We start from the raw sequence: 14,225 nt of genomic DNA, 5'->3' as shown, positions 1-14,225 counted from the left end.
AATATTTTGGGATGGAGGGAGTAGCTCTCAAAAGTTGTCAAATAGTTAATTGAAATGTAGGACCAATTTGAATAACATTTAAACACAAATTAGCTATGAAATAGCTTGAAATTTTATACGACGTAGTCAAATTAGCTTGTCATTGGAGATGCTCTGAAAAGGTATCTATCATTGGAATTTGGTAGAAGTTGATGATTATCACGCGAAAGCGAAACCGCGTGAAAGTAGCACCGAATGCCATTGCCAGCTCTTTGAGTACACAAAAGAAGGAAAAAAACAAAGAAATTTGAAATAATTAAGAGCAGGAAAACTGCTTTCCCTTTCCAGAAGTTAATACATATAAACCACATCTTCTATCTTCTGCTTCACTCTCTCTCATTGTCAGTCCCTCCCTCTGCAAGATCTCCAACTAAATCTTTGCCACAATCAACCCTTTAAGGTAATACTCTCATTTCATTTTCTCTTTTCGCAATCAACTATATATTTTTTTATTCTTCTCTAATTTCTGGGGTATTTACAGGAGGCAATAAACCCTTGGTAGAGAAGACAATGGAGGAAACAAGTTTGATAAAGTTGGTATTATTTGTGATAGTGGCATTGTTGAGTATATCCATTACAAAAGCAGATGACCCTTATAAATTTTTCACCTGGACAGTAACTTATGGAAATATTGCTCCATTGGGTGTTCCTCAACAGGTCTGTTTTTCTTTATATTTTGGGGTTTAATTTCTTCAAGTAGAACACTAAATACTTAAATGCTCTATTTTTGGTGCATTTTGTTGGAGTATTTCCAACATTTTAGATCTAATTTATGATATTTTCTCTATTTTTTTTGGTTAGGTCATTCTCATCAATGGTCAATTTCCTGGACCTAAGCTTGATTGTGTTACAAATGACAACATTGTCCTCAATGTCATCAATAAATTGAATGAACCCTTCCTTCTCACTTGGTATGCTTTTTTTTTTTTCCTACACTTTGTTTTTTGATTTGTTCTTCGCTTTATGTTACCATTGAGGCAAGGTAATTTGTTGCGTTTTAGGATATTTAACAAATCAATTTTTGGTTGTTTTGAAGTATAATTGGTGTAGATTGGATTGAATTTGTACATTTTTTTTTAAAAAGATTTAATTTGAACTTAGATTGCACTCACTCCGTTTCTGGGTAAATGCATCACTTTGACCGACACCTTGACCAATGCGGACCAATGCACAATTTTGACCAGAATATTTATTTTGGTGTTAGCATCCGGTTCACGCTTAAGGCTAATCCGGATTCGGGGCGAGTTTTGGGTGGATAGGTTCCAGTCCCCTTCCAATGGTTGTTGCGGTGATCGAACACGAGTTACTCCCTAATCACCACTGAACTAAAAGGCAATTGATATATAACGAGAATATAATATTGTGACTAATCCAACAAAATATTCCATAATACGGAGTAACATTTAATTTTGTACTCCGTATATATTAGTAAAAGATAAAGTCAAAGCTAGTATATGAATTGTGCAAGGGGAGTACCAATTTTTTCGAAATTGCTAATTGAGCTATGCACAATACTGCCACTACTTGAAAATCTTATGCTTCGTATTAGACTACAAAGTAAAAGAATAAAACCCAAGACTTATAAGTACAAGATCACTGTAAATAGAGTATCCAATCCTTTATTGACAATATAGTTCGGTTAAAATAAGTCAAAACGAAAATGATTATGTGTTGCTTTAGGCTCATACTCAGTGAGATTTAAGAAAATACTACGGAGTAGTTCTATAGCTTCTACTTATAGAATTCTTTTTAGCTTGGCTAATACTTGTGATATAATCTATACTCGTGTATACAACACCGGCTATTCCAAAATACGGCTTAAGAAGTAATTTTGATTTGAACTTTTATGAACTGTAGGAATGGAATTAAGCAAAGAAAGAACTCATGGCAAGACGGTGTATTGGGAACCAACTGCCCAATCCCTCCAAACAAAAACTTCACATACATCTTCCAGCCTAAGGATCAGATTGGTTCTTACACTTATTTCCCATCAACTGGGTTGCATCGCGCTGCTGGTGGATTTGGAGCCCTTAATGTCCAGTCTAGGCCTCGGATCCCCATCCCTTATGCCAACCCTGCTGGTGACTTCAGTTTGCTTATTGGTGATTGGTTCAAAACCAACTACAAGGTACTGAATTTTGGGTGTATATTATCTGAAATTTGATGCATGAACATCGTTGCTGTTACTTACTCGAGTGTTTCATATATTGCTGATTTTTAATGCTTATGAACTTTTTTGCTTTTGACATTTTTTCACAAGAATGAGAAAACCTACCATATTGTTAGTGTTACTGTTTTACCACTAAGATTTACCATTATCATTCGAATCTTCAGTTGAATCAGTTATCTTGAAGCATTGAGTTCTAGTGGTTGAACTTGGAACTCAATACTTCAAGCAGTCTTCCTGAAATCTAATCGTTATGTCAAATATTGTTTTCGGCAGACCCTACAACAAGGCCTGGATGCAGGAAAGGCTCTTCCATTCCCTGATGGCTTGCTTATAAATGGCCAGACTCGGAGTTCCTTCACAGGAGAACAAGGTTAACTTCATGAACTGAATCGTACATACTGCTCTAACTTTGACATATTATGCTTTGTTTATCTTAATACTAATATCTTGTCGAATTTCAGGGAAAACATACAAGTTTAGAGTCTCAAATGTGGGATTATCGACGTCATTCAACTTCAGGATCCAAGGTCACAAATTGAAGGTGGTAGAAGTTGAAGGATCTCATGTTATTCAAACTCTGTATGATTCTATAGACGTGCACGTGGGTCAGTCTCTGTCGATCCTTGTGACCTTAGATCAGGCACCCAAAGATTACTACATAGTTGCATCCACACGTTTCACAAAAATAGTTCTTACTGCCACTGGAGCTCTCCACTACTCGAACTCTCAAGCGCAAGTATCAGGACCTTTGCCTTCTGCCCCTGCTGGGGAATTCCATTGGTCCATGCAACAGGCCAGAACCTTCAGGTACGGAATTCATTTTTTTGTGTTGAACGTATATTGGGTTTATCTTTGATGTCAATGGTGTCATTGTTGTTGTAAACTTGTAATGTTGTTGGTGTTGCCATATACTACCTCTGTTTCATAAAGATCTTTATGGTTACTGTTTACACAAATATTAAGACAAAAGTAGAAAAATTGTTTGAATATAATAAAATATGGATAAAGTAGGAGAAATGTGGAAAAAATGTGGGTGGTATAAGAAAAAAAAAAGAATAAAATAGGAGAAAGTGAGTGAAAAATTGTAAATATTGTGGAGTAAGAAGGGTAAAGTAGTAAATTTACATGTCAAAAAATAGAATAAATCAAACTGTAAAGAACATTATGAGACGGACTAAAACGGAAAGTGTAAAGATCATTTTGAAACGGAGGTAGTAGTATATTTGGTGCAGTGAAAACCTTGATTAAGGGCTTTTCGTATCTTGCTCTTAATTCAATGATAAAACCAAGCCCTGAAAGAAGCTTTGTGTTATTATGACCTTGGATTTGTTAGTTTGAATGCTTTAACAGAAAAGATTTAGTGTCTGGTCACACCAATAATTGTCGGTAAATGTATGGCTAACCTTTTATGCCCATTTTTTTCATTGTAGATGGAATCTGACAGCAAATGCAGCTAGACCCAACCCTCAGGGATCTTTCCACTATGGAACAATCCCAATTTCAAAAACCTTTGTGTTAGCCAACTCAGCACCTGTTATCAACGGAAAGCAGCGTTATGCTGTTAATCAGGTGTCTTTTATCAATCCTGATACCCCTCTGAAGCTCGCCGATTACTTCAACATTCCTGGAGTTTTCAGCTTGAATTCCATCCAAAGTAACCCATCTGGCGGTGCTGCAAGGCTTGGCACTTCTGTTTTGGGTGTTTCTCACCATGACTTCATTGAGGTTGTCTTCCAAAATGACGAGAATGCCATGCAGTCTTGGCATCTTGATGGTTATGATTTCTGGGTCGTTGGGTAAGTTTTTTTTACATTGTTATACTCTCTTATTTACCTTTACCATGAGATTTTTTTCAGGCTTTCTCACTTTTTGACTTGAAATTACTGCAGTTTTGGTGCTGGTAAATGGAATCAAGGGAGTCGGAAGAGTTACAATCTAATAGATGCTCTCACCAGACATACCACTCAGGTACTGCATCCTTGCTGTGTTCTTAATCCATGCTCGTAAAATCAATAACGTGGGAAATTTGATTATTTACTTCCGCTATGTTCTGTTCACCTTATTTCCACTTATTTCAGGAAAAAGTTGAGGAAAAATAAGGGTTGACCAAGTACAATTTATAACTAAAATAAGTTTTGATAAGATAAGTTGATAAAAAATAAGTCAAAATCAGGTGAATAGAACACATGATTAGTAGATAATTAAATATAAAGTCTACTGTTGTTTGTTTCCCCCTTTGGAAAATTAGATTGTGACCAATTTGGCGACTTTCCTGCATGATTGGATACATTTACAGGTATATCCGAATTCTTGGACAGCGATATTGGTCTCGTTGGATAACCAAGGTATGTGGAACCTGAGATCTGCAATGTGGCCGCGGCAATATGGTGGACAACAACTCTATCTGAGGGTGTGGAACACTGTTCAGAGCCTTGCAAACGAGTACAATCCCCCTACAAATGTTCTTCTTTGTGGAAAAGCAGTTGGACGTCATCCTTAAACAACACATATAGATGATCATTCTAGTTAATCATCATAATACTTACTACTATAGGTTTATTGATCAGTCATCAGAGTTTGACTGTGAGTTAGAAAGATCAAAGATGAAGCGGGAAATATTCTTATTTTGCATTCTCGGGCCTTCCCCCTCTTGTAATATGTATATTGATTAATTTATTTCTTTAATTAGAAAGGAAATCAAAGTTTCTTAATTAGTATTTTTGTCAGCAGTAATTAGCACCAATCTGATTAATTTCTCTAATCACATTGATCTTACTCTTTAACTGTTGTTTAAGAATCAGAATTATCATGTTTGATGTTTGTAGAATAAGAAATTCGGTGGTGTGTAAATTGTAATTGTTTATCATTGGTGGCACTCTGGGCCGTATGGAAACAAACCCTTAAAAAAAGGGGTGACAGAAATTATGTCATCTGTCCATAATTCATACTCCGTAATTGACTGCCACGGCCCACATTTTCCTAAATCCCGTAAAGGCCGTCATCAAGATTCAATCACGACTTCACCAAAATTATGCGGTTTGGATTTGAATATTTGAATGCCCTATGACCCCTAACTAGTGGATCATGGTGCACATAGAGCATGGTGCACCTTAAGAGCACTAGTATATATAATTGAAAGAATATCTGGTTACGAGAAAAGAACATGAGTATTTTTTTATTTAGGTTTCTAATAAATAATAAAATAATATATTATTTTTATAACAAAAAAGTAAAATATTATATTGCATGTTCTTTTGCCGTAGTGTCGTGTTCTTTTGCTTATACACATATGTTCTTTTGGTGCACCATGCTCTATGTGCACCACGGTCCAGATGGTCTTAAAAATTTCGTCAAGGTTACTAATTCTTTGTTTTCATTCGTGGTTTCTCAATTTGTTTTTTTTTAAGTTAGTGTTGATGAAGGTTTTCTTAATGATTTTATGAAAATTATGATTTTAATTTACGGTTCGAATTTTAAAATTTTCAAAATGAACAGAGAGAATAGGAAGAGTAACGAAAATTTAAGAAAAATGTATCCGTAACTATGTTCTTTGTATTTTTCCTTTTGTGTTATTTCGTTTACCCTTTTGTTCTTCCGTAAAAAAATGGGCATTCGACTGCACAAATCACAAATTAGATGTTGCATCTGAATCCACTAGACCACTACCTACCCACTAGGCCACTACTACACATGACAAGTATTTTTGATACCTACATTAACTCAGGGGTCGTTTGGTTGGCCATTTTGGAATGGATTGGAATGGAGTTAGAACCCATTCAATTTATTTTGTTGTTTGGTTGGGCCTTTTTGGAATGGAGTTTCATACCAAGGGGGTTCTATCTCCACCCTATACCCATGGAATCCCATACCCACCTCTTACCCTAAGATTCATAATCCATTCCACCCAAGATACTAACCCTAACTTACAAAAGAGGGAGGAGAAATATAGAGCATCCGCCCACCATCTGTCGAGGCGACGACCGTCACCGTGGACCTTCAAGGTTCAAGATGACCGTCACCGCATACCTTCAAGGGGACCTTCACCGTCAACCTTCAATATCCGACGACCTTCGATATACCGACTGGTGCCACTGATGAAACTCCTCACCATCATACATCTTGATCTCCGATGTACAGTTAATGAAGAGTAAAAAAGTAGCAATATTGTTTGAGAAACCTGTAGTCACCTACTTTTGTCCCCATTCCCGAAAGGGAAGGTTCGATGATGAGAACATAAATCTCCACTTGGCAACACATCTCCTATAAAATAACGAATCTCAATCACCCTTTCATTTCAGCCAAAGCTACTATTTATAGAAACCTGCTAAGAATAATAACTGCCGTAAAAGGTAGTTGTTAAAAGTGGCAAAGTCATAAAAGATAGAAACCTGTCAGAATTAGGTGTTGCACTCCAACATAAATCCTAAAAGAGATAGAATTTGCATTCCTGGTATAATTCGAAAATAAGAGTTACGTATTAACTAAATTCCTAACGAACCTAGAGTTCGTAACGGGCCCAGACGCATTCCGTCATAAAGTTAATACGCACTAAAAGACTCGGATAAATCTCCCAAAAAGCTCCGTGTTCTAAGAGTCCAAATCTGACAAGAACTCGGCCCAGATCCATTTTCAACGCCCAGCCCTGGGCGCTGAAAATGCCTGGGGCCGTTTTATCTCCGGATTATTTTTGGATTCGTATCTTAAAATCTATCTTTCCACACTCTTTTCCTATAAATACAGCCTAAAACCGACGTGAAAATAACACACAATTGCATAAACCTGAGTATTGACTCTAGCCTTAAGCCTAAGCCTCACGCTGCGAAATTGATCTAGCGTTCTGTCGCAATCGACCCAAAAGTCGAACAGAACGCATCCTGCCCCTTGTAGCTTGATGAATTAAGCCTAAATACTGGAACATTGCTTAGAAACCCGAGATTCGTTAAATAAAAGGAGAAATAGCAAAGTCAAGTGGTTAGTTTTCTGAGAACCACAACACACCTCTCAAGGGTGCGTTTTAATGTGTCCCTTGTATGATTTAATCGCTTTCATCACCCTTTTATAAAATTTTCAAACTATTAAATTGATTGATCTATCACGCCTAATAAGTTAATACCTTGGACAATTGAATTATCATGCTAGGTACCTTAAATCAATCTAAATAAGATAATGACGATCGATTTAGTATTATGTGTTGCATATTACTAAAATCAATACAGAATAGTTTAATAGTTTAACGCATGTCCCTTCAATTATTTATGCTGAGCTAGTAAGGATAACCTGCCTCTGGAGTATTATCGATGAGCACTCCTCTCGGTAGCTACAGTTCCCCGAACTCTCAATCTCTTCCCTGCGGGTGTACGTTGAGCGATCCCCACACCAGGGATCACAAGGGAACCTATGGCCGTCGTGGTCGAACATAATTGCACTCCCTTTATGTCACGATAACCGGGTTTTGTCAGTTTTTCTCATTGTCGTTAAAAACTGAATGACGACTCCTATATTACTAGTAGATTGGGTGTAAACTCACAGGAAATCTAACTACACTTGATCTGACGACGTCACGCCCACGAGGGACGAGGTCATGCATTAGCCTCGTGCTTTTTCGACCCCCTCACAGTGGCGACTCCACTGGGGAACGTTAATGAAATACTCGTGCTCGTAGGTAATCAAAATAGCCGAAGGGTGAAACGATCCTACTCCACGTTTATTTCCTTATCAAGTTGGGACGACCTGAAAATCAGCATATTAATGTGAACGGGCAGAACCGCATAACGAATCTTGGCTCCCTTGGTGTGTTTCATCTCGGGAGTTGGGACTAAGGATACCCATCGCCACTCGGGGGTGCATACGCTTCGAATGTTGTCCACTCGGCACTTTCGCTAGTAGTACACCTGTCCCAAACCCAATCGCTTGCCCACTAGGTCCCTCTCATTGGTGCATGCCCCCTTGGCTTACATCGTGATTGGCCTCTTGGGACGAAATTCGTCTGTTGAATGCACTACCTCGACCGGGGCATGTGTTGGATCTACGATAGAAGCGGTACCAAGCCGGCGCAAATATTACCCATAGAAGCCTATCATAAACTACGTGACATATTATTTTGCTTCATGTTGTAATGTTAGTTATGTGTAACGAATTATGTGATTGTGTGTGACAAATAATACTAGAAAACCAACGACCCTAAAAATTGCCCAAACATTCATAAACACCAATTGGCCAAAGAGTTATACCAACATACGTGTTCCGCAACCCCGGGCGATCGCCACAAAAATAAGCGACGCCCAGGATGGCCTGTAACGGATTCCACAACGCCGCACAACGCGTAAAGGACGTTATTAGGAAAGCACGCAAAATTAAGTCGTATATACGAAAAAGGATACGCGAACAGAATACGAGTACCAGTCAGGGACGCATTTTCAGCGCCCCTGGCTGGGCGCCAATCATTTTCAACGCCCAGCGCTGGGCGCTGAAGTTGATGCCTGGCCTTTTGGTCAGGCACAACAGCCTCGGCACCCGCGCATGAAATATACGTAGCAATAAAAAATTCGTAACAAATTGGCTACGAGGACGTATGAAAAAAGGCACTCGATTCTAAGAACGACTTATAAAATAAATAACTCCTTGTGTCGTCATTAGGCCTCCTGTGACGACAATGTTCGGCACCAAAACCGAGCATGCTAATTAAAATAACCTTGAATGTCACACGGGCAAATGTTTCGAAAATCCAAAGAATGACCAAAAGAAGAGCCAAAGTGTACCAACAAAAGCGAGAATAGAAAACCAATAGGAAGAGTCAGGAGTCTAGACTAAGTAATGCTTAAATTTGGGCCTAAACTTTAGCTTGTCTTATGCATAGGGCTGGTTCTGCCACTTGGCGTCGATCTGAAAATCAAAGGTTAGTGCGTCTCGAAGCTACATCACCAACACAAGGTCTAGTAACTCCAAGCTCCATCCGTCATTCCCCCTTTCAAGGATCTCCACTCCCTCAACCTCGGTTCGCACCCTCAAACACGTCCATGGAAGAATTACGAGACCAAATGGTCCAAATGACCCAACTTATGAATCAACTGAAAATGGAAAACGAATCCTTAGCAGCTGCGCAAGCCAAAAATGACCTCGATAACGAGAAGAAGATCGAAAAAATGGTTCTGCAGCAAACCATGGGGAGCAAGTATTTCTCCCTCGACCCTAAACCTTTTCCCGGAAAACTACCGGAAAAGTTCAGTTCATCTGACTTACCAAAGTTCAAAGCCACGGACAATCCCCGTGATCATCTCTTGAGCTTCGTGAATGCCATGAACTTGAAAGGTGTGGACAAGTCCATGTATTTTCCTGCCTTTCCTCTGTCCTTGGATACTGTGCCACTCAAATGATATTACCACCAGGACCATAAGCTCATCCCCACTTGGGAGGACTTTGTCAATGTCTTCGTCAAGCAATACTCGTCATGTTAGGTTATGATACATATGACAATACATAAATCATGCGGAAAAACCATAAAGCCAGGAAAGCATATTATTTACACATAATCATTTAGCATAGTATAGATGCATACACTTTGTAGCGTGCCCTCCCTAGCTGCGCCCGAACCGAACAAGAACAAGTCTTTAGGACTCCAAGTGTCGTCCCTCCGTAGATAGTCCACAGTACGTCCGGATCCGCCTCAAGATTGACCAACTAGAATCGCCCTTAAGGTGCTTAGGAATTTTCGGCTATTATTGTGCAAGAGTGTGGCTGAATTTTCTTTCAAAACTTACCCTTTTGAATACTTCAATCGTGTTTATAAATTATGACCCTAGGCCCTTATTTATAGAGGTTTGGAAAGGGAATTGGAATCCTAGTAGGATACGATTTAATTAAACTTAGAATCCTACAAGGATTCTAATTAATTAAATAATCCTAATAGGAATAGGAGTTTAATCATACACCAAATCCTAATAGATTTAGGAATTGTGCAAGGACACAAACACACACGCACGGAGCCACGAGGGCGCCCGCACGCGTGCGCTCGGCCCACGCAGCCCACGCTGGGCAGCCTTGCCTTGGCGCGCTGGGCCTGTCTTGCGGTGGGCCTGGCGTTGCCTTGGGCTGGGCGTTGGTTTGCGTCAATATTTCCATTTTCGATAATATTTTCCGATACGTACCATGTTTCCGTTTCCGGTAACATCTACGACTTGGATAATATTTATATTTCCGATACGATCCATATTTCCGTTTCCGGCAATATCATCGTTTCCGGAGTATTCATTTCTTGCTTGTGACGATCTCAGCTCCCATTGAAACCAAGATCCGTCGATTCCGAATATCCATAGATAGAGTATTTAATGCCATTAAATACTTGATCCGTTTACGTACTATTTGTGTGACCCTACGGGTTTAGTCAAGAGTAAGCTGTGGATTAATATCATTAATTCCACTTGAACTGAAGCGGCCTCTAGCTAGGCATTCAGCTCACTTGATCTCGCTGAATTATTAACTTGTTAATTAATACTGAACCGCATTTATTAGACTTAACATTGAATGCATACTTGGACCAAGGGCATTATTTCCTTCACGTCAAACATGGATTTTCAAGTCACCATGCGCGAGCTGGAAGTCCTCTTCCAAAAGAAAAATGAAGGTTTCACGACCTACTTTGCTAGATGGAGAGACCAAGCGGCCCAACTAATCAATAGGCGACCTCCTGAAACTGAATTGGTCCAAAAATTCATTGACAACCTAGAGCCAGCTTATAAACAACACCTTAGGTACTTAGGCCTTGATACCTTCAAAAGGGTTTATGACGTAGGAATAAAGATTGAGGATGACCTTGCGAAAACAGTACAAAGCAAGCCTGCATAAAAAAATAACACCTACAACAGGGGCCACACTCCTTAAGCCCAAGAGGTCCACGCCGTAGAGGAAACCCCAACCCGAAGGAGCCCTGGAAGGTGGACCCGAGATTGAAAGTTTGCCCCACTCGGGTCGACTCTGGTACAAGCCTTCCAAAGACTAACCAATCAAGGAAAGCTAAGGCCCATAGGCCCCACACCCGACCCTCCATTCAAAAACAAATATTGGGTCGAGGGCACCTATTGCAAATTCCATCAAGGAAATGGGCACGATACTGAAAACTGCTGGAATCTAAAAAACACGATCCAAGATATGATAGAGGATGAAGGAATACCTCTCCCTAACGTTGGCAAACCCAACAACAACAAGAGCCCACTCGATTCTTGTCACATCTCTCTCGATCAACCAGAAAATAAAAACTTTGACCCTACGGTGTACATTACGCCTCAAGGTGCACCACTCGCCATGGTCCCTATGGATCAAATCGAGAGAGAAGTGTGCGGCGTGTGGGATGATGATGCGGAAGATGTCTACCTGTCTCAAGTATCGGACCAGGACCTCTTTACTGAAACTTGGCCCGGGCATGCTCCCATTGACACCACCCCTCAAGAGCCCGAAGTTGACAACCTCACTCGGTCCGGAAGGGTATACCAACAGGATATTCGCCCACCTCCCGGGGACGACATCCCAGTCAGACAGATTCCTGAAAACGTACGGCACACCACCGTCGCAGAAGTCATCAAAAATCCTCTCTTGAAGCAACTAAAAAGAACTAAAGCTGGGATTACCATCTGGGATCTCATGTGCACTTCAAAGGAACATCGTGAAAAACTTATTCGCTCACTTGACCTCATCTCAGTCCCTACGGATATCACACCTGACTCGTTGGTTAACCACGTCACAAGAGATGTTGAAGAAAAAGCAATAGTTTTTACTGACAAAGACTTACCTAAAGAAGGAGGCGCCCACAACAAGGCCCTCTATCTAGTGGTTGGATGAAAAGGACAAAACATCCCCCTAGCACTCGTAGATAACGGTTCAGCGGTAAACGTTTGCCCATTGCGAACCGCCCATTGCTTAGGGCTAGGAAGCGATGACTTCCAAACCTCCACACAAGGGGCACGAGCTTATGATAACTCTCGAAGGCCTGTGTTGGGAAAAATCAACCACACAATACAATCTGGGCCTATGACACGTACCACGGAGTTTCAAATAATCGACATCAAGCTCACTTTCAACCTCCTCTTAGGACGCCCTTGGCTCCACGACTTAGGAGGTGTGGCTTCTACCTTGCACCAAATGGTTAAACTTAACCATAACAGAGTAATTCTAGAAATACGCGCCCCTCCTCTCGACGTCAGTTGTACTATGGTTGGAACGGCCGAAACTGCAGAAGACCTTTACGGTTTTCAAGTGGATGAAGCCATCCAAGTCATTGAGGACTATAATTTAGCATTTCTAGATCCACGTGCATCCCGGGTCATCCCTAAAATATTGCTAGCTCAAGGCTATTTCCCGGGAACTCCATTGGGCATAAGGAAGAAGAACTACGTGTTCCATCCCCTACCCAACAAATCTACTCCCTTTGGCCTAGGCTATGAGCCCACGGAGGAAGATATTGCTGACCACTTGTCTAGGCTACGCCTTAAGCCAGCCAAGACAAAACAAACCACCCTCCTTCCCCCATATCAAAGAACCCTCAACGGTATGTTTGTCCGGGAAGGAGAAGAACACCCATGTTGTGACTTCCCTGAACCCTTCGTTCAGGATGGCCTGCTAAAACCCGGATTTGAAATTTTCCATGATTGTCATACTTTGGATGAGGCACCCCACCTCACCAAGACTGAAACAGCTGAAATATTGGACAACCAAGCTCTATGGACATTGTTTAACGAATCGAGGCCTGTGGAAGACGAGACTGTAATGACTACCCTAGCCCTACAAGATGAAAGTTTCGATCCAATTCGGTTAATCGCTCCTACACTTGAAGAGGCCGAGAACGGATGGGTGAAGACATGTCAGTGGGTCAACGCAAAGGGAATAGAGTTCAAGATGAGTACAAGCGAAGGACCAAGGTTCTACAAGACTAAACCCAAGGCTTGAGCCGTAGAGAGCACTTTAGCAAAACGCCTAGTAGTTCTTTAGATGATAGAAAGAATAAAACTTTAGATATGGTCCTAGGAACCCTTAGAATATTGGTTCATTTATTTCAGTGTGTTTTCCTTACTTTCAAAATTAATAAAGGCGTAAAATTTATCCTAAAATATTAATCTAACACTAAAAAAGCACTAATCATACTTGCAAAAATAGAAAATAATGAAGGAAATAGTGCCCTTGGTCCAAATATGCATATAATATTAAGTCTAATAAAAGCGGTTCAGTATTAATTAACAAGTTAATAATTCAGTGAGATCAAGTGAGCTGAATGTCTAGCTAGAGGCCGCTTCAGTTCAAGTGGAATTAATTATATTAATCCACAACTTACTCTTGACTGAACCCGTAGGGTCACACAAATAGTACGTAAACGGATCAAGTATTTAATGGCATTAAATACTCCATCTATGGATATTCGGAATCGACGGATCTTGGTTTCAGTGGGAGCTGAGATCGTCACAAGAAAGAAATGAATACTCCGGAAACGATGATATTGCCGGAAACGGAAATATGGATCGTATCGGAAATATAAATATTATCCAAGTCGTAGATGTTGCCGGAAACGGAAACATGATACGTATCGGAAAATATTAATGGAAATGGAAATATTGCCGGAATCGGAAATATTGCCGGAAACGGAAATATTGTCTGAATCGGAAATATTATCGGAATAGGAAAATAATTCCGGAAACGGAAATATTAAATATTTCACTACAAGAAAATTGACTTATAACAACAGAAATCTACCAACAAATAGATAATTTGTTGGTAATAGTGAGTATTACCAACAGATATATGGTCTGTTGGTTATAAGCAATGGTGTCCCAAAAAACACCTTATAATGCCAACGAAAACATTTAATCTGTTGGTAATAGTTTTTTTTACCAACAATATTTTCACCAACTTTCACTATTGTTGGTAACATATTTCACCACCCCGCCCACTATTTTCTATTTCCCGCTTCAGCACCATTTTTCAACAATTTCCAATTTGAAATGAGAATTAAAAAATACAAAATAAAAATTAAAGT

At 40.0% G+C, this 14,225-nt stretch overlaps 2 protein-coding genes across 2 annotated transcripts in view; one reads left to right on the top strand and one right to left on the bottom strand.

The window, feature by feature from the left end:
- The first annotated feature begins 283 nt into the window (after positions 1 to 283).
- Positions 284 to 4,920, top strand: LOC110793977 (L-ascorbate oxidase homolog). The gene is made up of 9 exons (XM_021998924.2): positions 284 to 439; positions 521 to 696; positions 841 to 950; positions 1,897 to 2,167; positions 2,483 to 2,579; positions 2,671 to 3,016; positions 3,640 to 4,005; positions 4,099 to 4,177; positions 4,506 to 4,920. The coding sequence occupies exons 2-9, from the start codon at positions 550 to 552 to the stop codon at positions 4,707 to 4,709; spliced, it is 1,620 nt and encodes a 539-aa protein (XP_021854616.1). The 5' UTR covers positions 284 to 439; positions 521 to 549; the 3' UTR covers positions 4,710 to 4,920.
- Positions 4,921 to 6,056: 1,136 nt separating this feature from the next.
- LOC110778055 (uncharacterized) overlaps positions 6,057 to 14,225 on the bottom strand; it is a 36,338-nt gene continuing 28,169 nt past the window's right edge. The window contains exons 3-4 of the mRNA XM_056839707.1: positions 6,236 to 6,327; positions 6,057 to 6,127 (exon numbers count right to left, since the gene is read on the bottom strand). Of these exons, the coding sequence (XP_056695685.1) occupies positions 6,057 to 6,127; positions 6,236 to 6,327 (163 nt within the window). The remainder of the gene's footprint in view (positions 6,128 to 6,235; positions 6,328 to 14,225) is intronic.

This window comes from Spinacia oleracea, chromosome 3, assembly GCF_020520425.1.
Source record: "Spinacia oleracea cultivar Varoflay chromosome 3, BTI_SOV_V1, whole genome shotgun sequence".
Classification (NCBI taxonomy): Eukaryota; Viridiplantae; Streptophyta; class Magnoliopsida; order Caryophyllales; family Amaranthaceae; genus Spinacia; species Spinacia oleracea.
This window is presented reverse-complemented; position numbering and strand designations above follow the sequence as displayed.